The 24,627-nt window shown below is 38.5% G+C and overlaps 3 protein-coding genes, 1 non-coding gene and 1 pseudogene across 6 annotated transcripts; 2 read left to right on the top strand and 3 right to left on the bottom strand.

Moving 5' to 3' along the window:
- Positions 1-38: 38 nt before the first annotated feature.
- On the bottom strand, positions 39-6,427 carry LOC117636839 (probable E3 ubiquitin ligase SUD1). The gene is made up of 9 exons (XM_034371535.1): positions 5,923-6,427; positions 3,714-4,406; positions 2,554-3,321; positions 2,250-2,461; positions 1,777-2,139; positions 1,448-1,608; positions 1,205-1,368; positions 970-1,116; positions 39-852 (listed from the first exon to the last, which is right to left on the bottom strand). The coding sequence occupies exons 1-9, from the start codon at positions 6,235-6,237 to the stop codon at positions 346-348; spliced, it is 3,330 nt and encodes a 1,109-aa protein (XP_034227426.1). The 5' UTR covers positions 6,238-6,427; the 3' UTR covers positions 39-345.
- Positions 6,428-6,690: 263 nt separating this feature from the next.
- Positions 6,691-6,775, top strand: TRNAM-CAU. The gene is given in 2 exon segments: positions 6,691-6,728; positions 6,740-6,775. It is a non-coding gene; the product is annotated as a tRNA-Met (tRNA).
- A 1,187-nt stretch (positions 6,776-7,962) lies between these two features.
- On the top strand, positions 7,963-13,078 carry LOC117636628 (filament-like plant protein 7). Of its 2 annotated transcripts, none has more exons than XM_034371222.1 (6): positions 7,963-8,108; positions 8,976-9,078; positions 9,167-9,311; positions 9,461-11,789; positions 11,881-11,941; positions 12,236-13,078. In XM_034371222.1, the coding sequence occupies exons 2-6, from the start codon at positions 8,986-8,988 to the stop codon at positions 12,734-12,736; spliced, it is 3,129 nt and encodes a 1,042-aa protein (XP_034227113.1). In that variant the 5' UTR covers positions 7,963-8,108; positions 8,976-8,985; the 3' UTR covers positions 12,737-13,078. The 2 variants fall into 2 exon arrangements, with proteins under 2 accessions (XP_034227113.1, XP_034227112.1); XM_034371221.1 differs by having other exon boundaries at positions 7,963-8,275.
- On the bottom strand, positions 12,082-15,377 carry LOC117636629 (O-acyltransferase WSD1-like). Of its 2 annotated transcripts, none has more exons than XM_034371223.1 (6): positions 14,488-15,373; positions 14,253-14,325; positions 14,087-14,154; positions 13,730-13,945; positions 13,486-13,623; positions 12,082-13,287 (listed from the first exon to the last, which is right to left on the bottom strand). In XM_034371223.1, exons 1-6 carry the CDS (start codon positions 15,238-15,240, stop codon positions 13,132-13,134), a joined length of 1,404 nt encoding a protein of 467 aa, XP_034227114.1. In that variant the 5' UTR covers positions 15,241-15,373; the 3' UTR covers positions 12,082-13,131. The 2 variants fall into 2 exon arrangements, with proteins under 2 accessions (XP_034227114.1, XP_034227115.1); XM_034371224.1 differs by having other exon boundaries at positions 13,261-13,316; positions 13,404-13,623; positions 14,488-15,377.
- Positions 15,378-21,782: 6,405 nt separating this feature from the next.
- Positions 21,783-24,482, bottom strand: LOC117638036 (annotated as a pseudogene).
- Positions 24,483-24,627: the final 145 nt, after the last annotated feature.

Below are 24,627 nucleotides of genomic sequence, written 5' to 3'. Positions count from 1 at the left end.
TATGGTAAGTGAAAATCATCCGGCACTTAGAAATCCAATCACGAAATAAGCAGCGATGTTTATTAATGCAAACAAGAAAACAACAAAAGGACCAAGGATGACTAAAGCAGAGGCAAAAATGTGAGTGTATAGACAATTTTGCATTCATGTAAATTCTATTACTAATTTCACAAGCATTATATGCACAAACTGAAAGACAACTCTAATAAGAGGGATATTTTGAATACCCTTTCTTACATCCATGGAGATGACGTACAAAACCAGTCCTATAAAGGGATGTAAGTATCTAAAGCTTCATATTAGCCTTGGATAAGACGAGAACCTTCTCTAGATTTGTGTCATACATTAAGCTTCAAGTCGGTTTGCACGCCTTAGTCGGAGTCCTACATCTGCTTCTCGGTCGTGTCGAATTAAACCACTGGCCTCAAAATTAGAGTCCTGCATTTCGGACGATGTCCCAGATTCATTTTGCTTCTCCACGATGGCTTCTCCAAAGTTATGAAGCCTACGACCAATTAGATACCGGTCATCCCGTATAGAGTTGTGAAGGTTGGTGAACCAGACATGGAATCTCTTGGCACAAAAGCACAGCAGGCTAAAGCAAAGGCACCCCAGCCAAGCAAACCGATAAACTGCTGAGTTGACTACTAATGGGTAGCCGAGAACAGGAAATAACCCTCTGGCAAGTACATAAGGCACACACAGGGCAGTCAACAACTTCATTATGATTGGAAATACAATCTCGCGAAGCACCCATAGACCTTGCAGCCTAGAGAAACCATCTTCCCTCACTCTTTCAAACTTTACTCGCCAGCTTTCATCTACCAGTGGCATCATGTGATCCAACATAACCTGCATAAGTACATAACAAGTACAACCATAAAGACCTAACTCCCCCGTGGATAGAAAATCCTCAAAATAAAGAAGTCCAACAAAATATGCAACTCATTATTTTATAGCACCACTCACCAGTCTAGTCCATATCTTGAGAAAAATAAGTCCTAATGCCCAGTCCTGATAAAGCAGGAATACTGGGCTTTCATCAACAGGCACGCGCATCGGCACGATCACCAAAAGCTCAAAGAGCAGCCCAATCAGTACAGGAATGATAAAAATCTGGAACAATAACAATATGTCAGTAGTTTATATACAAACCTGATATAGAACACTGATTCCTAGGAATAAAAAACCATATGATTCTTACCCATATTGACAAAAGCACAGAACTCTTGATAACAATGGCACACCACTTCCAGATCTGGCCCAACAGAACTGCAACCCTTTTTGTTCTAATATGCTCGATGGAATATCTAACTCCAGCTACAGCAGTCCATATTATGTAGCTTCCAATGATGAAAGCGTACAAATCTATTAAAAAAAAAGAAGGTAAAATGTTCAACATTCTGATCTCAGATATAAGAAGAATAACAATCAGAAAAGAATTTACCATTGCACTTGATGCCATGAGTTATAGGGAGAAAAGGAATGACATTGAAAATCGCCCTTCCAAGTGAGGTTGGTACAACTATCAAGGCAGAGTTGAATACAAGTAAAGTCATCCAAGCCACCACCAACAAGAGTACAATGCGAAGCACAAAGCTGTATCGTCTGAAAAACAGAGGGAAAAAGAGGTAAAACCAGTTAAGATAATCAAATAAAACAACACACTATTTCAGATGCAATAGAAAAAAGACAGACGATGGCATGACTTAAATAAATCCTGAGATAATCAGATCTACTCTCATCTTTCAATTTGTAAGGATTCTCTCAACTTACTCAGAATCAGATTGTTCATCTGTGTCATGCTCTTCCACGACATTTGAGTCCCCTGATGCAAGAATGCTTCCATTTGGATCACCACCACCTGGAAGTGCAACCAAAGCCTGGTCCTGTACCCCCAGTTGAACCTGTAGTCTATCCTGTCTTCCTGGCTCTGCATTTCCATTTTCCTGAGCTGCATTGTCCTCAGGTCTGGGCAACAAGAAATCAGTTAAACCAAGTGCCCAGCCAACTGCCGTAAACCAATAACGGAGGAGGGATTTAATCGTTGTCCGTAATTTAAAATGCTCAATGGCAAATGGAATGCATATTTGAAAAAGAAGCATGTCCGCAGGAATTTCAGTAAATGGATCAGATACCCTGCCAAAGGGGAAAAATAAGGTGCATGTTAGCGAACAATATAAAATATCAACAATAAAACTGCAGTTGTGGAACAATAAGTGCCACTGAAACATTGAGGGTCATCTTACGAGATGTCAAGAGGAAAAATGGAGGGTGCCATCCGCATAGCTAATTTAACTGGTAAAAACACCAGCATCACAATTAAACTCCCATAAACTGCAACAGATAACAGGACCCTGCGAGCGTGTTTGTGCACAGGATCATCAATAAGATCACGGAAGGGATTGTAGTTTGGATCTGCGGGATCTCTAAGGAAATAAAGAACTCCATTACGCAGAACCTGCAGACAGAAGCATAGGAAAACAAATACATGTAAAATTGGTGTTTGGAAAAGCATATTGACCAATATGATAAGATGGCAAAGAACAATACCCCTCGAAGAAGACTGACGAATATACTTATTTGTAACATGTATACAATTCCTACAACCCAATGGACCAGTGAGCTGGCTAAAGGAGATGCTGAGAAAAATTGAACTCTGTGTGACATCGACTTCCCAAACATCCTTATAGTACATACATCTAGCCACCATCCACACATCAATGGAAACACCCCCAGTTCAATAACTAGAAGGAAAGCAACCTTAATCATTGTCATCAAATGCCTCATTGCTGCCAAAAGCTGCCTGAAGAGAGATGGAATTGTCTCAGCCATCGAAGCAATACCATAAAACCTTCCCATAGTCAATGGCTCACCCCTAGTGTACCGAATCAAAGCAACAATGCCAAGGTAGAAGAAAACTAGGGAGAATATAAACATGTATCCAATAGCAAGAGTTGTAACATCAGAGAGCCTTGAAGTTCCAAGTGTTGCCCCTTTCAAGAAGTCTGCTGAAAGTGGTGAACTTACATTGTTTGAAACCTCATTTAGTCCACTCATGTTCACTTTCAAGATCTCTGCAACCTGGTCAACCATACCACTTTGTTGGCTTTCAGATGATGCATTCGTTACAGCTGTTACTGCATTCTTCAATGTCACATTTGCCAAGGAAAGGGCTGATTCTGTGAGTGGCACGACTGTTGACAAAACTGGACCACTAGCAGTGAAGAAAATCCAGGATAAATGATAGAGTATAATCCGACCTAATGAGAAAGGCACAAAGATTACTACACCAAGGAATATCATATTGCTGGCCAGAACCTGTGGCGAGAAATGGAGCCATTCAACATATTAATACAAATTGAATACAAACAAATACTTTAACTGGTAATACAACATAGACTCTTAAATCAAAAACTACCACTGAGAGTCAACCTCAACCAAATAGCACACACACATACAGATATGTGTAATAAGATGAGAATTAGTTCAACCATAGTTGTCAAAAGAATCAGAAACAACGACAAAAACCTGGAAAAAAGAAGAAGAAAGAAATGACGCAAACATAAAAATATATGAAAAGATTAAGAGTACAAGGAGAGCAACTAAGACAAGACTGTAAAACTGGAGAAACAGTATTTAATTATGAGCTAGCGTAATTCAAAAAGGGTGGAGGGAGCACCAACAAAAGACAAAAAGAAAACAAAACTTACAGTGAATGCATTTTCAACTAAGTGAAATACAGGTCCCTGCATGCCAACGAGCTCATCAAATGGTACATCCTCTGCCCCATCAGCATCATCCAAACCATCAAACATCTGTTCAACATGAGCTTCAAGACGAGCTGCCTGCATCTCCCATCGAGCAGCAACGTTTTCTGCATTCCTTCTAATCATTAGACCTGCTCCAGCAATCCCTTGTGCCCCAGCAGCATCTTCCCCATTTGCATCACCAACAAAATTCCTGTTAGCTTGTCCAGGAGCTCTTCTTGCAGCACGAGCACCATTTCTTTCCCCTTCATCTTCTCTGTCAGCATCCTGTCCTCCAAGCTCACGTAAATGCCTGAAATAATCTCTCAGAGAAGTGGCTCCGAGAAAAATAAACACAATGCTAGCAGAAAGTAGGAACCCATGCAGACAATCAGTGAGGATGACTGTAGTGGATAGATGACTTAGGAATAGTCTCTGAGCTCCACCAAAACTCCTCACAAAAGCCAGCCGCCATATCCAAAATGTAATAAAAGGTATAATGAGGAGCCAAACAGAAAGCACAAAACTAAGGCGCAGAAAAAATTGCAGAACATGGCATGTTTTCATTGCCATCCCAACTACAAACTCTTGAAAAGGCAGCCTTGCAGGGGCATTCTCGGCATAAACAGGAGAGAAGGAAAAAGCATGCTTGCAAACCTGCAATGCATGTCAAGTAAATCATGCGTACCCAAAGAGTATAAATAACAACATTAAACTTAAACACAAATTGCATGGGAATTCAAGAAACAGCAAAAAATTAAAAACCAACAATATTGGAGTTGTCAATGAAATCTAAACCAACAATATATATATATATATATATATATATATATATATATAAAATGATGTGCATAAAAAAGAATTTAAGGTCCAAGATAAAAGGTCTCAAATGAGAATCTGCTAGCTCAAGCAAAGCTGATAAATGAACTCAATGAAATTCACATTCCTATGATATAAAAAAACATTTAGCAACATTTGGCTTTAGAACATAGGCCTGACACTGGGGTTTAGCTACTAACATAATGATATATTTATTTATTATTTTAGAAAACCTTATTTTTCCTTATTTAAAAGTGATAGGTTTCCAAACCATTGCCTCCCACCAAGATGATCATGAAAACCCAAGAAAACTTTTGAATATATCTTTGCTCTTTTGTTTTTTTGTAAACAGGAGCACATTTCATTCAAAGAACCCAAAAGAGCAATCCCAAGTACACTAACATACAATCATTTTGCGGCTCTCATCTCTTACAGTAGAGTTAATGATGCAGCGGAACAAGAACAAAAGATAATTTTAAGCAAACTTAACTCCGTTGATTCTAAGAATACCCGGATTTTTAGAAAATCTAATCTGTTAATTCTGAGAATACCCAGGAAAAAAGTAAAGAGACGAGAGAAAAATCTCAATCTTCATTCAATAAACAAACATAAACTGCCCCCTTTCTTACAATTTCATGCATTATTTATAGGTGCCTCTCAATCAAGATGAGATAACTCCTCATAACTCCCCTAAGATGATATAAGATAAGATTAGACAATTATGATGGGATAACTCCTTATAACTCTCCTTAACCTTTCCTATCCCAACTTCCCTCCTAATGATAACTTCACATTAAACCTCCCTATAACTCACAAAGATGAAAAGACTCTCCATAACTTTATTCATGAACCTAGATAACTCCCACATACGAAGAGACACTTATTTGATATAGGTTATTAAGACTTTCCTCATGCATGAACGTGATCCCAATATGTATTTGCTAAAACTCGCTGCATCAGTTAACATCCCCCTAAGACAATTATGAACTAACAGGGAAAGATTTCATAGCTAAATAAACTTTATCAGACTCTTCAGCACAAAGCAAGTATAATGAAACTCAAATCTTGTTTGATTACCCAATATAATCATGAGAGAACAAAAACAAAAATAAAAAATTGGAACGAATTGCCACCGATCTTCAACGCTTCCCATTTCTCAACACGACATCGCTAGCCTCCCTTGCCAATAACATAAACTACGAGTACACAAATAAACCCTAGAACCCTAACCTAATCAATTCCAAACTCTCTTATCTAAGAAATTGAGGGCTTGCAAACACCAATTCATCACCAATCAAAACCGAAACACAAAAAATTCCACAAAATCCGATCACAGAGAGAGAAAGCGTTGAACCTCGCATTGGCGAGCATTGCTGTGATTGAGCCACTGAAGGAGGCAATCCTGGTGCACAAACTTGATGCTCCCGCTACAAGCGCACGGGTACCGGAGCGGGTTATCGGCGTCGCCCGGGTTCCTACAGATCCGGCACACGTCCTCCTCCTCTTCCTCGTCGTCGTATTTCACCGCCACCGACGAAGACGACGTCGTCGCCACCGCGTTCGGTTCGTTCTCCTTTGACGACGACGACGTCTTGACGGCGTCTGCCGACGCGGCGTCGTCTGGGACGTCCCGGTCTGTGGGCGGTGGCGGGGCCGGGGCGATCTCCATAGGTCGGGTCAGAGGGGTGGGGGGTGTGTCGGAGTCCGCGTTTGGGTATGGATCGGTCCTCGGTGGGCGTTTCGAAGTGGGGATGACGAAGATGGGTGGGGGTTTGGGTCGTGATGGGAAAGATGGGGATGCGTTGATTTTTTTGGGGGTTTAATTTTATGTTCCGATTTTGCCCCTGCTCCGTGTGCTTACAGGACTCTGCGGTGCTTTTATCGTTGTGGGGGGTATGTCGGTGATTTCGACGACGTAATTTTGGTCCAATGGGTGGTGACGTGGACGCGGGGAAAGAGAGGTCGTTTGCTGGGAAGTTTCGACGGTCCCAAATCTACCTATCACATCTCATTTTAAATCTAGGACACGCTAATAACTTTAAGATTAATTTATTATTCCAACAAAATTACTTTATGATAAATTATAGGTTAAATAAAATTATTCTGAGGACATTAACATCAAGGGGTGGTGGCGCAGTTGGCTAGCGCGTAGGTCTCATAGCTTCTGAGTTATCCTGAGGTCGAGAGTTCGAGCCTCTCTCACCCCAATAAATTGTTTTTTTTTTTCTCAAAATATATTTTTTCATTTACAAAATAATTTATGAGCATTTACGGACTAAAGAAGGCGTTGCACTGAGCATAGACAAACCTAGCTAGTGCTCAATGGGAACCACTTCCCACCAAGAAAACAAAAAGGAAAGATTTTATTCTTCGTGGATAATATATACAAATATATATATATATATATAATTTTTTTTTTTCAATCTTCATGGTTTTTACTTTATTTATAACAACAATATTTTCTTCTGAAAAAACTGTGAAGAACTGAATGTGCAATTAAATAGTGAATGGGGTCAAGCTAGCTCAGTGAAAAAAATTTTAATTTTCACGCACCTTGGTATTGTGTGTGAAAAAACTCTAACCTCTTTTCTAACTTTGACAAAAAAAAAAAAGAAGAGGAATGTGTATTTAAATGGTAAATTCCTTGATAACAGCTTAATGGTAGGTAAGTTACCGTTAATAGAGCATAATTGTCTAAGGTCTTTAATGATCAAAAGGAAGTGTTAAAAGTCATGAACACTTTAGCATCTGTCAGACAAAGTGTTCAATTATTTACTGTAGCAGTAGCTAACTATGTCCAATGTTTATTGGTCTACGGATTTTGCATTTCAATCAAATTAAATTAGAAGATTGTAAATGTGGGTTAAGCTAGTTGATTAAAATAGTGTGTTCTCTTCATTGTACCGAGTTTCAAATTCTCTTCCACGCATTAGAATAGTTTAGAATGTAAGACTAAGAAAATCTCAGTGGCAATGTAAGACAAGCTCATACATGGCATAGTTTGTTATTGACCAAGCAAGAAGTATAGGTGTAGCTTATCAACTTAGTAGGGCCTAAACAAGAAACCTACAAAAAGAGACATCATAAATTTTGAGATGTTTGAACCAACTTTTCTTGTCTCGTATATATGTATAATAATGTATCCCACTAAGTTCTTAGAGAGCACCCACCAACTCCATTCTCAGCTCAAACAGAAACACTTGGATCCACCAAAACTTGGTAATATGTTCACGTCTGTCTGATGCAGCTTTGTCTTCTACCACCCTTAACCATGCGTCACACTTGCTCTAACACCTTCTTCTGCAACTAAACTAAACTAAACCCACATAACGCATATATTCAAAGCAACTCTCTCTCTCTCTCTCTCTCTCTCTCTCTCTCTCTGTGTTCTAACTCGGGCCATTTGTTCTTTGACTCCTTTTGTCTTTGGTTTTGCCCTTTTCCCTTTTCTTCTTTTTCCCCTTTACTCTCTCTCTCTCTCTTGAATTATTACACACACAGGTGACTGTCGGTGGGGGTACGAGCATCCTATGATTCTAGGTTCTCTTCCTTTATGAGATTTTATAAGATGTTTGGTTGTCTTTGACTTTCATTTCCCAAACGTTAAAAATAGCATAATCTTTCTATGCTTCCTCTGTCTTGCTTCACAGCAATGGTGGTGGATGAGATTACTGTTTAGCATTTTGGTCTTTCACTTAATTACCCAGGTTTGGATAAAAATGTGGCTTGAATTTCCTCATGCATGATCTATCCCTTGGTTATTATCTTAAACAAAACTTAGATTTTCTTGTTGTTACTGTCATAACATCAAGACATAAATTTTCTTGATGATCACCACCACCACCACCCTTCTTCCTTCTGAGAATTTTTACAGCCTCCATTTTACTTTTTACTTCTTCAGAACTGCATGCTTTGCAACTGATGAGGCCTGACTGGAACAGAAAATTTTAGATTGCTTGAAATTCTTTTTCTTTTTCCTAATTTAGTGACTTTTTTGATCTGTTTATTGTTTTTATTTTTGTTTTTGAAACAATCCCTCTGCTTCATCATGCTCTAGCATCTGTATGTTATCTGCATGCAAAGATGCTTAGATCTTTTTCCAATGCTTTCTTTTTATGGTTCTGATCATTTTCCAAGTATGAACTTGGATGTGTTCTGGATTTCATCATAGAAGAATCTAAACTTACAGTATGACATAATCCAGTGACAATTGGTGTAACTGTAAATATCCTTTACTCTTTATCTATCAAATTTTTAGTCACCAGAGTGTCTTAGCTATAGGCAATCACTTTAGTCCACTTCAATTTACTGAGATTGTTACTGTAATGACTTGCCTTTACAGGGTTTTTATGAATTTTTTTTTATTTTTTTTACATGCTAATTTCTCCTTTTCTGTTCTTGAATTAGGACCGAAATCATGGACCAGAAGGCTTGGCTTTGGAGGAAAAGATCTTCAGAGAAGACAATTCTTGCAACAAACGCCATTCCTCTCGGAAGAATTGAAGAAGAGGTAACTGAGAAGGTTAGTATAGTTTTAGTTTTTTTAAGCAAAGATGTCGAATCTGAATATTGTGTGTACCAATGTTTCATCATGTTAGATACAAACATATCCAACTGAGAAAGGAAATGAAACAGAGAGATCAGGGAAAAATCTAAATGAGAAGCTAGCTTCAGTCCTCCTAGACTGTCATGTTAAAGAAGATCTTGTTACAGAACATGCAAAAACAGCAGAAGCTATAGCAGGTAGTTCTCAATTATCCTTCTGTTCTCAGAGCTTCCATAATGTTCCTTTACAAGCTTAGTTGTTCTGTAGATTAGTATTAGGCAATATGTTCTCATTGGATGCTCACATTTTGGCTTTTGGCTGATCGAATATATAATTTTTGTTTCAGGTGGCAAGAAGGCAGGAGAGCCAGTACTAAAGCAAGAACTAGATCAAGCTTTGAGGCAGGGAATATCTGCAAATGAGAGATTAACTCATTCAGATGATGCATTGGCAGAGTACAAGCAGCAATTAAATTTCGTTCGAGAAGAACAGGAGCAAAGAATAAACGATGCTGTTATGATGACAGCAAGAGAGTATGAGAAGGCACAGAAGAAATTAGAAGAGAAGCTGAGAGAGACAAGTCAACAGCTTACAAACTTGGCTTTGGAAAATACTAATCTGAACAAAGCCCTTCGAGCAAAAGAGAAACTCATTGAAGATTTGAATAGACACAAGTCTAGAGCAGATGCAGAGTTCAGTGCACTAATGGCCAGACTGGATTCCACAGAAAAAGAAAATGCTTTTCTAAGATATGAATTTCACATGCTTGAGAAGGAACTTGAGATTCGGAGTGAGGAGATGGAATACAACCGCCGGTCTGCTGAAGAATCACACAAACAACTTTTGGAGAGTGTGAGGAAAATCACAAAGTTAGAACAAGAATGTCAAAGACTTCATCTCCTTATGCGAAAAAGGCTGCCAGGTCCTACTACTTTGCTGAATATGAAGAGTGAGGTTCAAATGCTTGGAAGGGATCAGACCGAGATGAGAAGAAGAAAGTTGAATCCTACCAGAGATATAATTGTAAGAGATGCCAACAAGGGAAATTCTCCTGAAATTCCAAATAAGAAGATGCGTCTCATGATTGAGCAATTACACGATCTGGAAGAGGAAAACAAAACCCTTAAAGAAATTTTAATCAGGAAAAACTCCGAACTCCTTTCTTCGAGGACCACGCATTCTCAAACAGCTTCCAGATTGTCACAGGCTGGTACTCAGCTTGGACAGCTTTCCAAAGGCCAGAAATCTATGGAGCTAGTTGCATGCAGTCCGATTCCAAATGACATTTCTCGGTCTTCAAGGTTTGACATTGGCAGTGATGATGGGATTAGTTCCTCTGAATCATGGGCTAGTGCTCTAATTTCAGAGTTGGAACATTTTAAAAATGAGAGACTTAAAAGTCCAAAGGAATGCCGAGAAGTTGAGGTTTCAGACATTAGCTTAATGGACGATTTTGTTCAGATGGAGAAAATGGCAATAGTTTCTGCAGTTACACCTCCTAACAAGGGACATCATCGTTGCTTTACTGGTAGGGAACTAGTGCCAGTTGAAGTTGATTCCAGCTTCAGCGACAGAAGAAAGTACAGCCAGTCAAAAGATGCGAGGCCAGAGAATTCTTTTGACTGGCTTCAGGTTGTTTTAAAAGCAATGTTGGAGCAAAAGAATGTTTCGAACCGAAGTCTAGATGAGCTATTTGAGGACATCAAAATTGCCTTGGGTTACATAAATCAACCAACTAACCATGAAGCTCATAGAACTGCAGTCTCAGGGCATCGTGCAGAATGTGATCCTATAGATTCATTTAGTGGAGCTCTGAGTATTGACACCTCAGTGGAAGATAATGGCAGCCAACGCAGTCAGTCCAGTCTGAGTAAATCAATCTCTAAACTCATTAAGCTGTTTCAAGGAATCAACCAAACATCTTTGGTATATGATTGTACTACAGATGTTTTGTCATATAGGGACCAGAGTTCCCAGATATTTAACTCAGCAGCATCAACAGACTACTTAATCCGCATTTTCCAATGGAAACGTTCAGAACTAAATGCTGTTGTGGAAAAGTGTGTCCTTACTTGTCACAATCTGTTGGGAGGAAAGGCTAATTTTGAAAATTTTGTTGAGGAACTTACTTCTACTTTGGACTGGCTTTTGAACGACTATAGGACACCTAAAGATGCTTCAACCATGAGGAATAAAATTAAGAAGCATTTTGGTTGGCAAGAAGACCAAGGAGATATTGCAGTTGAGGGTGCAATTGGGGAATCAATTATTGGACATACATCTGAAGAGCAGTCATTGTGTTTGCCTTTAGTTGCTTCTTCAAATGACCAAGATGTTTCGTTGAATAAGGTTCAGGATAAACTGCAAGAAGAAAACGGTAGATTAAAGGATGAACTAAAGAGCATGGAAGCTCAACTAAAGGAATCACAGCAAATAGTTGAAAGCTTGCAATCAGAACTGGAGAGTCTGAAACAATCGGAAGGGATTATGGAAGACCAGATCGAAAATCAGAAGTCGGTTAATGAAGATCTTGATACCCAGCTAAATGTTACCAAAGCAAAGTTGAATGAAGTCTTCCAGAAGTTCTCGTCGTTAGAAGCTGAATTGGAGCATAAACATAGCTGTTGTGAAGATTTAGAAGCAACATGTCTTGAGCTCCAACTCCAGCTACAAAGGTAATCACCAGTCTCCTGACTTTTTCTGCTGTGGAAACTATATAAAGCTTATGTTGATTGATGAGAAAATTCTGATTTTTTAAATTCACAGTGCTGAAAAGAAGGAAACTCCAGAGTTTGGCATAAACCAAGAGGAAAAGCAGTCCCAATCTGTAAGTTACAGTTTTTTTTTTTTAGGTTTAGCTAATAGAGTTCAATTACATGAAATCTATAATTAAGTGAAGGCAACTCAGCTATGCTTGACAAAATTGAAAGAAGCGATAGCAGAAGAATATGATCACATCCAAACATATATTGTGATACTGCATTGATCATCTCATTACATATAGTGGTTGTGTTTAAAAAGGAGTTCAAACTTCCTAAGAAAATAGATTTAAAAAATCAACTGCAATTGTAAACAATATTTTAATTAGGCACTACAGTGTGACTGTTCTTCAAACTTTCAGGGATGGGAAATCACTACAGCTTCGGTGAAGTTGGCAGAGTGCCAAGAAACCATCCTAAACCTAGGAAAACAGCTGAAGGCACTGGCTACGCCAAGGGAAGCAGAACTTTTTGACAAGGTGTTCTCAACAACCACCAGCACTGCAGCCAATGCCAGTGACAATAACTTGAACAGGCGCTCTTCGCTACGTGATCAAATGCTTGCTGAGGATAACCCCAGAGTCGGGGATATCAAGTCTCCAAAGGAGAAAGAAACACAGAGAGATGCAGATGCAGAAAAACCATCCCTTCTTCACTCTGATAGTCATAATGCCTTGTCCACGCCTACTGCTCTGATGCGGGAAGGGCATCTTGGTTCAAGGCATAAAGCTGGTAATAGTGCAGTTGGGAGTCTGGCTATTGTGCCAAGTAAGAAACAAGGAGGTTTTGGTTTGCTCAGGAGGCTACTGCTGCGAAGGAAGAAAGGAAGCAACAAGAAACCCCAATCCTTGGCCAAGGCATGATTGCCAAAAGCCGCAACAAGCCGCATGCCTACCGGGGGAATAACAACTAGCAGCATGCAACTTATTGATGCAACTTATTATTGGTTACTTACGGGGTTTGGTCGCATGACATTGATCGTTAGATCTTGAGAGTTTGGTTCTTTTCTTATATAGTGTTTAGTGTTAGAGAGAGAGAGAGTGACATCGTAGGTATGGCTGATGTATATATGTCTTTGTTTGAAAGAGTTTGAAAGCCGACAAGAATGATGATGATGGCAAATGAACAGACCATCTACATATTAGCCTTTTCAGATATTTGCCCTTTCTGCATGTCAATGAAATGTATCACTAATCTTCCTTTCACATTCAACCTCATACAATTTTCTGACATTCCATTAAAATGTATAGTGGTCCTCCTAGGTTCGATTGATGGCTGCAGCTGCTTCCTTCATATCAAGCAAGGCCTCCTCAAAGCACTTTGCAAGAAATGCCGGGTCAGGGATGATATCTTTGGCCACCAAAATTTGCATGTCTGCTCTTTCAGCATAGCTTATCATGTGCATTGTAAGTGCCTGCATTACCAACCAGCAAAATCATTCATGTTATACATATATATTTCTGATTTGCTCTAGTTGACAATTCAGTACGTCTAGACAAATTTGCATTACCAACCAGCAAAATCATTCATGTTATACATATATATTTCTGATTTGCTCTAGTTGACAATTCAGTACGTCTAGACAAATTTTAAGTGATTCTGTGGGCTGTACATGGGGCAGGCTGGATGAATTCACTCTTAGGTAAGTTATAGGGTTGCCTCCAAATATGATTTCTTCTTGCGGGCCAAGTATATTTGAGATAGTAAAGCTAGTATTGCAAACAATCCTGTAATTCAGCCAGGCAGCAACCTGCAGTACAACAGAAAGAAGCGGTTTTTAATATCCAAATTGGAAAGTGAACTTTGCTTCTTTTTTTTTATATTGTTTTTGTTTCAAAACTGCATTCTGTGCTCACCTTTGCTCCCAAGTAGGTCATTACAAAATACCCAAGTTTGTACGAGAAATGAGCCTCCAGAGATCGTTTCTTCCGGTCAATCATCACTTTAGCTATCTTCAGATATGCTAGACGATCAGTTCCACTTATTTTATGATAATATATAGGTAGGAGAAGCATGCCGAATTTGTTACCCCAACTTGACCCTGAATTGCTTTTCATCAAATCGGATATTTCCTGTTCCGATATCATCAGATTGATTCAAGTAACCACCAGAAGTTTAAACTTCAATAATTTCATAAGAAAACAAAGACAACACCATTGAAATAAATGGATAGCACAAATAAAATATAAGGTTACAAGTTTCAGCAAACAAACCTGCAATCCAGGCTGCTCTCTTAAATTCACCATGGCTATCCCTGTAATTTGAAGTCCCTCGGGCAAAGCTGATGACATACACAATTGGGTTATTGTCCTTGAATGCATCAGACATCTGATTCAAATGGGAAGTACAAGTAAACAACCTCAGTTGTCATTTAATTACCATTTGTTGTTCTGTGATCTAGGTATCTTGATAGCCCTGATGAAATCACCCCAAAAAGAACATCATTGATGGTCTGCAGAGTGGCATGAAATTATAGTCAAAACCTTTAAAAAAAATTTTTTTTTTATACCAAAAAAGAATCTTTAAAAAACTCTCAGATAGGGACCCAACCCAAATACCCAATATAGAAATCCTTTTTCCCAAGCAGTAGCCAACATTCTCATAAATCACTTACTGCATTTGGAACGGACTTCTTGACGAGCTTCATGTCCTGAACCCTAAACCGAGCAGTGGCCAACTTTCTAGGCCAGAGCTCAACCCCATCACCACCACTGATCTCTGTTTTTCTGTCACAAACCCACAAGCATCTCAACACAAACTCCACCACAAAAATCAAGCTAAACCACAACATACCCACAAACCCAATCAACAAAGCCCACCAACCCTTTTTACCATTCACTCTGTTTCTCTTCCCAGAAGCCAAAGTTGGCATCTTTTCCTCATCTTCAGCTCCCCTGCAACTCGCCAAGAACAGAGACATGAGCGAAACACCATCTCCCAAAGCGTGGTGGATTCGGAAGATGGCGCAGTTGTGACCCATTAGAAGGTGAACTTCCCACATGGGTTTCTCGGCGCTTAGCCCAGAGCTGGTGGAGAGGTCGGCCAAGTAGTCGTTGACCGCGGTGTCATGGTCAAAATGGGATCCGGTGGTGATGGGGTTGGGGACGACAATGACGTGGCGGTCGAGGTCGAGGTGGGGGATTTTGCGCCAGTGCTCGAGGCCCTGTGAGTCGCGGACCATGAGGCTTGAGAATCTGGGGTGGGAGAGAAGGAGAGAGCTTTTGAGATGGGACTTGATTGAGTCTATGTTTATTGGGTTCTTGAAGCCGACGGCGCAATGAATTATTTGGTTCATTTGGGGTTGAACAAAGAGGCGGCCTGCTGGGGTTAGGGGCTCGTCGGAGTAGTCAGCCGCCGCTGAAGCCATGACAGAGAGAGATAAGGCTGCGTGGTTGGTCTGTGTCGGAAATGAGGGGCGTGGTTGACTGTTGAAAAATTAGAACACGTAATGAATTTAGTGGCCAGAGAATGTCTTCGGAGTAACAAACTATGTTTACTAGATTTATACTCTTCCTTCTACTTGTGGTAGATCTATTTTATAGGATTCTTCACTTAGGGCAAAATACAATTATAAAGGGCTATATAAATTATATTTTTGGACAAATTTTAAGGAGATATTGGAAAAATACAATTCCAATCATACTCAATATCCGTATCCTAAAATAGAGAGACTTCTAGAAGTTTCTAAATCTAAAAAGAGAGAAATGACTCCTAGTGACTCTCTATAATTTAATGCTCTCATGTTGCGTCATCACGTTCACTTCATCTCTTTTTAATTTCTTTAATTTGTTTTTCAAGAAAACGATGGAAACATTACAAATCCAAGAGAAGATTGTAGTTCTACAGTCCAATTGACTATTTAGGTTGTTTTCTTTCTGATTGAGAGTTCTTTCTGAGAAATTTGGGAAAATAATTAATTAATTTTAGTTTAGTGTTTGATTTTCATTATGGTGAAATTGAAATGTTTAGTGTTTGATTCATCACTGCTTTCCTATAGCCAAACTGGGGATTTAAGGATTACAAACTATTATGCAGAGTTTTGTTTATTTGCTTATGCCATAAAATTGAGAATGTGATGAACTAGAGACAATTTTATGGCCTCAAGTTCTCCCATTCTTCCTCTTTGCAAATCCCCTCTTCTTCTGATATGTTAGTGTTTTGTGGGCTATGGGCATGGCTACTTCTTTGTTGATTGATTATGGACCTTATGATTGTGTGTTTCTTTACAGGTGGACAAGGGTAAGGTTCCACTACCCTTCACATTGAAAGATCAGAATGGAAAAACTGTGAGCTTCTCCAAGTTCAAAGGAAAGCCTGTGGTTCTCTATTTCTTCCCTGCTGTGCTGATGAGACCCCAAGGAGCTGCAAACAGGTTCAAAATCATGACATTGTTGCATGTTCTAATTCTCCCATTCGTTTAGTGGTAGGGGCAGCCTGAAATGTTCATTTCCTTACTTAAAGCATGATATCTTTTCAGTCAGCTTATCCTAGATTGGTTTTTGCCCAATAATTTTTGCTCTCCGGAAAAAAAAAAAAAAAAAAACCACTATGATCTGATTATTGTTGTAAGTTTTCATTTGTTATGATATGCAAATTCAGATTGGAGCTGACAGAGATAAAGACTGTATCTTTAATTAGTGCAGACACTGACAAATTGATGCTCCCTTAGGCTTGTGATTTCATAGATTCTTATGAGAAGTCTAAAAGGTCTGGCACTCAACTTGTACTCAGTCCGTTGCCTATGTTGCACAGAAGAGCTGGCTTGTTCAATGTTTCTTTGTTCTGCCACTCAGCTTCTTAAAAGTCTGTTGTAATTTGATGGTAAATTCATGGTGGTTAATTCTCCATACAAAGGCCAAAACAGTGTTTTAGATGAAAAATTACTTCATGTTACAACTGAACAAGTTTGCATATTGAATACGTAACAGAATTTTTTTTAAATAAATTTATTTTAGTTGAAGTGTTTTGTGATTTAACAATTTAGTCTATATCTTATTAACATAATGAAGGTGGGATTGGCAGAATAAGAAATGCTCTTCTTTTTCCATTGAAAACGAAGTTTCTAGTGCAGAGATTTTGCTGAAGGCATATGTAAATAAAATCTACATCTTTGTTGGCTGAAAATTGTTCGAGTGCAGAGGTGTAAATTGCTGCAAATTTAGAATTCATGTTGGAGATGGAAATCTACATCTTTGTTTGCATCCCCATAAGCGGACCAGGGCGTGTACGTCAGGAGAAATTATACACTAGTTCGGTAGTACAGATGACGTGGTACTATAGACTAATAGTTTTCTGACACCTGGCCAAACATTGACCTGTCGACATAAATGCACTTTTAACATTAAGGCAACCGTACTACAATACTAGTATACTATATAAAAATGAAGATGGCTCGTACTCTTGTTTCTTATTTCCTTAAGATGAAGGCGACAAACCGACACGGATAAGCTTGGTTTGGCACAATGGTGATGGTTCAGTCAACAATTGAGGGGTGGAGTGGAGGTGGATCAAAACGAACCATGCACATCTCTAGGTTTTAATTTCAGTTTTGTTAGCTTCATATACATTCATGACGCATGACGCATTACGTATGTCTTTCCATGTACATAATACATGTTGTACGTAGGAATAATGTTAACTTGATATACATTATTGACTCATTTTCTAATAGCTTAAGCTTAGTTGTTGTCTAACAGCTATTCTTAGAAATTTTGAGTTTTCTACGTGGAGCATTGTGGGTGTAATTATTGTCTAACATCTTATTTTTGTGTAGACATGAGCTTAACCAAATTGGGAACAGAGAATGTGCTCCACACTATGCACCCGAGTTCGAATCCCTCTCGCTTAGTTTAGATTTGATTAAACTAGATTATTGCATGAATATTGAATAAATAAAGAAATAAATCGTGACATGATTTATGAAAAATGAGTGCCTGCTTTTTTTTCTCAAACAAAATAAATAAATAAAAGAGTGCTTGGTTATTTTTTTTTTTCTTTTCTTCCTACTTGTTTTTTCTTCCCAAAAAAAAAAAAACACATTGTTGGTAAAATATTATTATTGCTATATTTACGATAATTTCGAAAATAAAACTTTATTATAAATTTGAAATAAATATAAGAAATTAACGACAAGGAAAATTTTAATAATGCTATACAGATGATCGAGTCTAGAACTTCGTTCTATCTCTTTAAGACGAAACTGCCTTATCACAGGTGCTTTTAGGATTTGTTTGGCAAACGTCTCCCATGATACAATGATCGACTTCTTGTTGAAGTAGTACTACAATCCCTAAGAAAAGCGAACTCAGACTTGTGTATGAACTCTCTCTTACTAACTCACTATATTTCTGAAAATACAATGCTATAAATGCTCTAAAAACTACTTTTGTCGGATGACAATTAGATGAAATGAAATGCTGCATGACTTTCTCTATTTAGAGCACTTCCATCACAAGAGGCTAGCCTAGGCAGGAAGGGGCCCTAGGCCCGGGGAGCAATTCCAGGCCGCCAAGTCTAGCCCGGCCAAGAGGTGGGTCCCATAAGCCCAGGCAAGCCCACTGGCAGATCTGGCCCGGACTCTTGCCTTCTGGCTTCTAACGTCAGCGCTAACCCACGTCTGCCAGAAACCAATGGCTACAAGCCATGTGGCTTCTCCTAGAGCCTCTAATTCAAAAAATTTATCCAATCCAACGGCTGTCCATTTTTTTGCTAAAAAAAATTGAAAAAAATTGTACAAAATATCAAGAAATTTTGGAATTTTTTTTCCTATAAATACCTACAAATATTATTCACTTTCCACACCAAATCTTCATACAAATTCATCTACTTTCAGTATTTTTCACTTTCCACACCAAATTTTCTACTACAAAATTCCATTCGTGTAAAAATACAAATGGCCTCTTCCATCGAAGCCGGAGAGTCATGGATAAATGTTCGAAGTGGTCAAAATCTTGGTAATGAGGTAAATAAAAAATAAAAAATTGCCATTTTATTCAATTTAATGTCATTTAAAAAAAAAATTTCTTGTATTTTCAATTTCTTTTTTTTTTAGTAGATTATTCCAGGTAAAACAAAAAAGAGGAAAACCATTACACATGGCTCCTCAAGCGAACAATGCCCACAGTCGGTTCCAGTGGTGCGTTCCATGTTGGAAATAATGGCATTATTACGTCATCCGAAGGAAAATACTCCCCCACGTCGTGATCCGGTGGAACCTGTTAGAAATATGCTCATAAAGCCAACTAATTATATAATAGTTAGAGTTAAGGACATCTATGATAAAAGACATATTATGTTATCAATGGGTAAGAAAAGTTGTTTTATACATTAAATCATCTTATATTATCTTTCAATATGTAGAACAACCATAGTCCAAGGAATACACAAGTGGATATGAGAGCTATGTAATGAGATTGCATACATGGAGACTTCCCATCATCTCTAAATCCCAAATATGTTCATGGTAATAAGAATATTGATTCCGCATCAATATCCCGCAAAGACCAGTACGCACAGTATCGTTTCTATATGTAGGGAATTGCAAGGTCTTAAGTCATTAAGTGTGGAGACACATCGATATGTGTGTAGGTGCTTGTAGAAGAACAAGTACACTGAACACGATCAACACATGAGTCACTGCATAGAAGTTTTTACTCACATGTCAAGCCAAAACTCATAAATTGCAATGGTGCAAACTAATCCTTAGACCTGAGGCATCATAGATGTTTTATGGCTATATTGTTAATTTTTGAGGACACTATACGATCATACTGAATTAGGTATAGCTTAAAGGTGCTCATCAGGATTCTCAAAAGAGTCGTGGAAGTAAATGAATGTACAACAAGGAATCTCTACTCTCAGTAAAGGAGAGAGAATACTTTAAGATATGATTGGTCAAATCTCTGCGCCGAATAGTAGATAAGACTTGAAAGAAGAAGTCTTCAAATCTTATTGGGATAATCATATAAAAGGAATGATTCACATTAGGATATTGACAATCGGATTCCATGATATAATAATGTGAATAAAGAGCATTGACATAAGAGAAAGATTCAATTGCACAATCATTCCAATTTGAATAGGTTCTTTCACAACGTCTCATTTAGCTCGGATAACCGTGACTTGTTGTTAGGTGAAACCATGGTTTGTGGATGTCCTGCATGATTTTAATTAACCTTTATTAATAGGAAGAATTAAATTATGGAATTTAATTCCCATATCATCTCTGAGGAGTTGAGTCATCCCACTACCTTGCTAAATGGAACTTACAGATCTGCACACCCAAAAAATGTGATTAGAGGTACAAGTGAGGAGAAATGAAATAAGGAGACACAAGTCAATGGTTGATAATCAAATGTCAAAGTCAATGGTCAAAAGTCAACATATTGACTGGAGCAATTGACCAAAGTCAAATAGTTCGACTGGGTCAAATTGCATGAGGCTATAATTACAATTTGATAGTTAAATTATAATTAAAAGATTAATTATGAAATTAATATTGACATATAGAAATATTGGATTGGGCTTTTAAATATGATTTAAAAGGAAATTGATAAAATAGCCCAAAAGACTATTGGGCCCAAGGGATAAGTGACACAAGATGACATGACTCATGAACTAAATGGATCCCCAATACCCACCCAAAAATTCGACACCTAAGGGGGAGCTCTGCCCTTGCTTTTTGTGTTGTTCTATATAAGCTAAGTGTTGGAGAAAACCTAGCTAGGGTTTTTGCTTTTCCTACTTTGGTTGATGAGTGATCATCTTTGTATCTCATCTTCCATAAACCAAAAATTGGTCCAATCAAGAAGTAGACTAGCATCCATACTTCATGATTGCCTTCTCTTGATCTCTAGGAGCATTTGGTGTGGTGAGGTAGAGGAATTTAATCTTGGAGCCTTAAGGTGAATGAGTCAAAATCAAGAGAAACAAAAGGTATTTCTAACAAAGGTGTTCATTCTTGAGAAATCAAGAAAAGGTCATCAAGGGTAAAGATATATTCCCTTTTTTCCTTTTTCTATTTGCGTTCAAAGAGAATAGGCTAAAATACTTGGTTTAAAATGAAAAATGTTTAGCTCAACTAGTATAAACAAAATGAATCCGCCATTTAGAATGTTTTTGTTGTATAGGTTGTGGCTAAAGTTCATTTCCTAAGCATTAGATGCATGTTTCCTTCAGAACCACCTCCACCAATGATTGAGTTGTGCTTGTACTCGATTGTGTCAGACTATAAGGGCTGGGAGTATTTCAATTGTATGATGAGTGAGATGTGAATTTTATAATAAATATAGACAAGTGGCAATCGAAAATCTTACCCAAAATTTGAGATGGGAATTTTATAATAAATACGGACACGTGGCAACGAAAATCTTATCTGAAAATTTAATCCTAAAATTTAAATTGAAAATCTTATTAGAAAATTTTATCTGAAATTTGATAGAGAATTTTATAATAAATAGTGACACGTGGCAACCAAAAATCTTATCAAAATTAATGGTTTAAGTATGAAAAATAGAAAATAAAATAAAATGAATAGTAATTGCCCTTGCCCTTGCCCTTTGGGATGGAAACCAAAAAGGCAAGAGCTGCCACTATTCACGTGAATAGTGACAAACATTGCATTGCCTTTGCCTTGCCCTTGCTCTTTAGGGTAGAAGTGCTCTTATGGGCAAAAAGGCATGTATTCAAAAAAGATGTGACTGGAAAATATTAACAAATGTGTCTTTTCTTATTACAACAATAAATCAAGAAGTGCAATGTTTCAATTATTATGAAACAATGCAACTTTTCACACAAAGTATTATTATTTTAAATAATATTTTATTTTTCTTCTATTAAGAACATGACTATTCTCAATTGATACATACTCATTTACAAAAGTCATGTACTTAAAAGTTACGAACCCCACAATTTAATTTCCATTTTCAATTATTAAAAAAATTAAATATAAATATTATAATTTTCTAACAAATCAATCATTTGTTTCTCAATGGGCTGCTTCCTTCATATCCATCAATGCCTCCTCAAAGCACTTCGCAAGAAAATCCGGGTCAGGAATGATATCTTTGGCAACCAAAATTTGCATGTCTGCTCTTTCCACGTAGCTCACCATATGCATTGTAAGTGCCTGCATGTACGAATCAGCAAAAACCTTCATACCCTAAATTGACAATTTAGGAACTTTGAAGTGAATATTTGGGGTATACATGGGGCAGGCTAGATGTATTCACTCTGAGGTAAGTTACAGGGTTTCCTCCAACTGCAATTTCTTCTTGTGGGCCAAGTATATTTGAGATAGCAAAGCTAGTGCTGCAGACAATCCTGTAAAGAAGCCATGTAGCAATCTGCAGTTCATTGGAAAAAAAAAAAATTTGTAAATGTATGTTTTTCTTGTTTGAAAACTGCATTTTGATGATCCTCACCTCTGCTCCCAAATAGGTCATTAAAAAACACCCAATTTTGTATGAGAAAAGAGCCTCCAGAGTCTGTTTCTTGCGGTCCATAATCACCTTAGCTCTCCTCAAATACTCCAGAGGTTCAGTTCCAGAACCTTTTTTTATAATAAATAGGTAGGAGAAACGTGCTGAATTTGTTACCCCAACTCGATCGAGAGTTGCTTTTCATCAAATCTGTTAGTTCCTAATCAGATTGTTGATTCCATAAGGAAAACAAAAACAACCCATTGAAATGCATATATCTCACAAACAAAAATTATGCAAGTTTAGAATTTACAGCAGACCTGCAATCTAGGTTGCTCTCTCAAATTTGCAATAGCTATCCCAGTAATTCGAAGCCCCTCGGGCAAAGCTGGTGAGAAGAACAACTGGGTTTAGCAAACTTTTGGTTATGGTGATTGAATGCCATTGATATCTGTTTCAAATGGGAAGCAAAAGTGCATATCAGCAATTTCTAATTACCATTTGGTGTTCGGTGATCCAGGTATCTTGATAGCCCTGCTGAAACCACCCCCACAAGAACATCATTGATGGTCTGCAGCATTGTGGCATAGAATTTTTTTCAGTCAATGTTAGAATTTGGTATTTAGCTTGCTGGATTTAGTGACAGATTTACAGAACAAAATAAAACTTTTTGTAAGCAACGTATGCAGAGGAGAGAAAAACTTAGAGAGAATGAGAATGTTTCAGTCTATTTTTTTTCATCTATTGCATCAGGGCCAAAAACACACTATATGCATGACACAAGCTGCAAAAAAAAAAAACAGATCCTAAAAACTAGGACACAAGGACTCATCTCCAGCCATTCAAGGTCATTGGAGGCTATGATTCTTACACCTAGGCTAGAAATCGTTACAACAGAAAGGACTAAGACAGCTAAGAATGACAGCTGTAGAGTTCCTCAAAATAGTAAGAAAAATAGCCGTTGGACATATCCTATAACAGCTATTACTATAAGAGGAAAGTTCTTCAGCTCCTTGGATTCTTCATCCTCTTCACTGTCAATCTGCAGGATTAACATCTGCAGCTTGATTCAAGACTTGTATGCAGCTTAACTCTCAACAATCAAAACCCTTTTCTTTTTTCTAAAGAAAAATCATTTGAAAAAAATAAAATAAAATAGGATTTTTGTTATTTGAACAACTCCAGAAAAGGAACCAACCAAACCCAATATACAAGAAAAACAGAAGAATTAGCAAATCAATTACCGCATTTGGAACAGCTTTCTTGACGAGCTTCATGTCTTGAAGCTTAAACCGAGCGGTGGCCAGCTTTCCATCGCCGCCACTTATCTCTGTTTTTCTGTCACAAACCCACAAGCTCCTCAACGCAAACTCCACCGCAAAAATCAAGCTGAACCAAACCATACCCCCAAACCCAATCAACAAAACCCACCAGCCCTTTTCACCATTCACGCTGTTTCCCTTCTTCCCGGCAGAGGCCAAAGCCGGAAGCTTTTCTTCTTCTTCAGCTCCCCTGAAACTCGCCGAGAACAGAGACATGAGCGAAGTCCCATCTCCCAGAGCGTGGTGGATGCGGAAGACCCCGCAGTTGTAGGCCATGAGGAGGTGGAATTCCCACAGGGGTTTTTCGGCGCTGAGGCCAGAGCTGGTGGAGAGGTCGGCCAAGTAGGCATTGACCGAGGCCTCGTGGTCAAAGTTTGATGCCGCCGTGACGGGGTTGTGGACGAGGATGACGTGGTGGTCGAGGTCGACGGGGGAGCTCCTGTGCCATTGCTTGAGGCCTCGGGGGCCGCGGACCATGAGGCTGGAGAATCTGGGGTGGGAGAGAAGGAGGGAGGTTTTGAGGTGGGATTTAATGGCGGCGATGTCAATGGGGTTTTTGAAGCCCATGGCGCAGTGGATTATTTGGTCCATTTGGGGTTGGAAGAAGAACCCACCAATTGGGGTTATGGGCTCGGCGGAGAACTTGTCAGCTGCCGACGACCTCAAGAAACACAGACGGAGAGATGAAGAAGAAGAAGAAGAAGGGTCCTTGGCTTTGGTTTCCTTGCTCTCTCCCATGTGACTCTCCATGTTTCTGTGGTCTTTGCTGGCCTTGTGGTTTTGATACATGGCGGAGTTATTGGGTTGTTTTTGCTTTCGTTATAGATTATATATGCAGAATTATTGTATCAAAAGGGAACTAAAATTTAGATTATCACCACCCCTTTCCTTACAGTCTATCTTGATCATTGTCTCATTAATGGCAATAAGAGAAGCAAATGATTAGGATGAAATTCTGGGCAATTTTCTTGTATTTAGTTAGCAAATTGATGGGACTCTAGACCGAGTGATGGT

This window comes from Prunus dulcis, chromosome 8 (assembly GCF_902201215.1).
Source record: "Prunus dulcis chromosome 8, ALMONDv2, whole genome shotgun sequence".
Lineage (NCBI taxonomy): Eukaryota > Viridiplantae > Streptophyta > Magnoliopsida > Rosales > Rosaceae > Prunus > Prunus dulcis.
The sequence above is the reverse complement of the archived record's forward strand: the minus strand, read 5'-3'. Positions and strand labels throughout refer to the sequence as shown.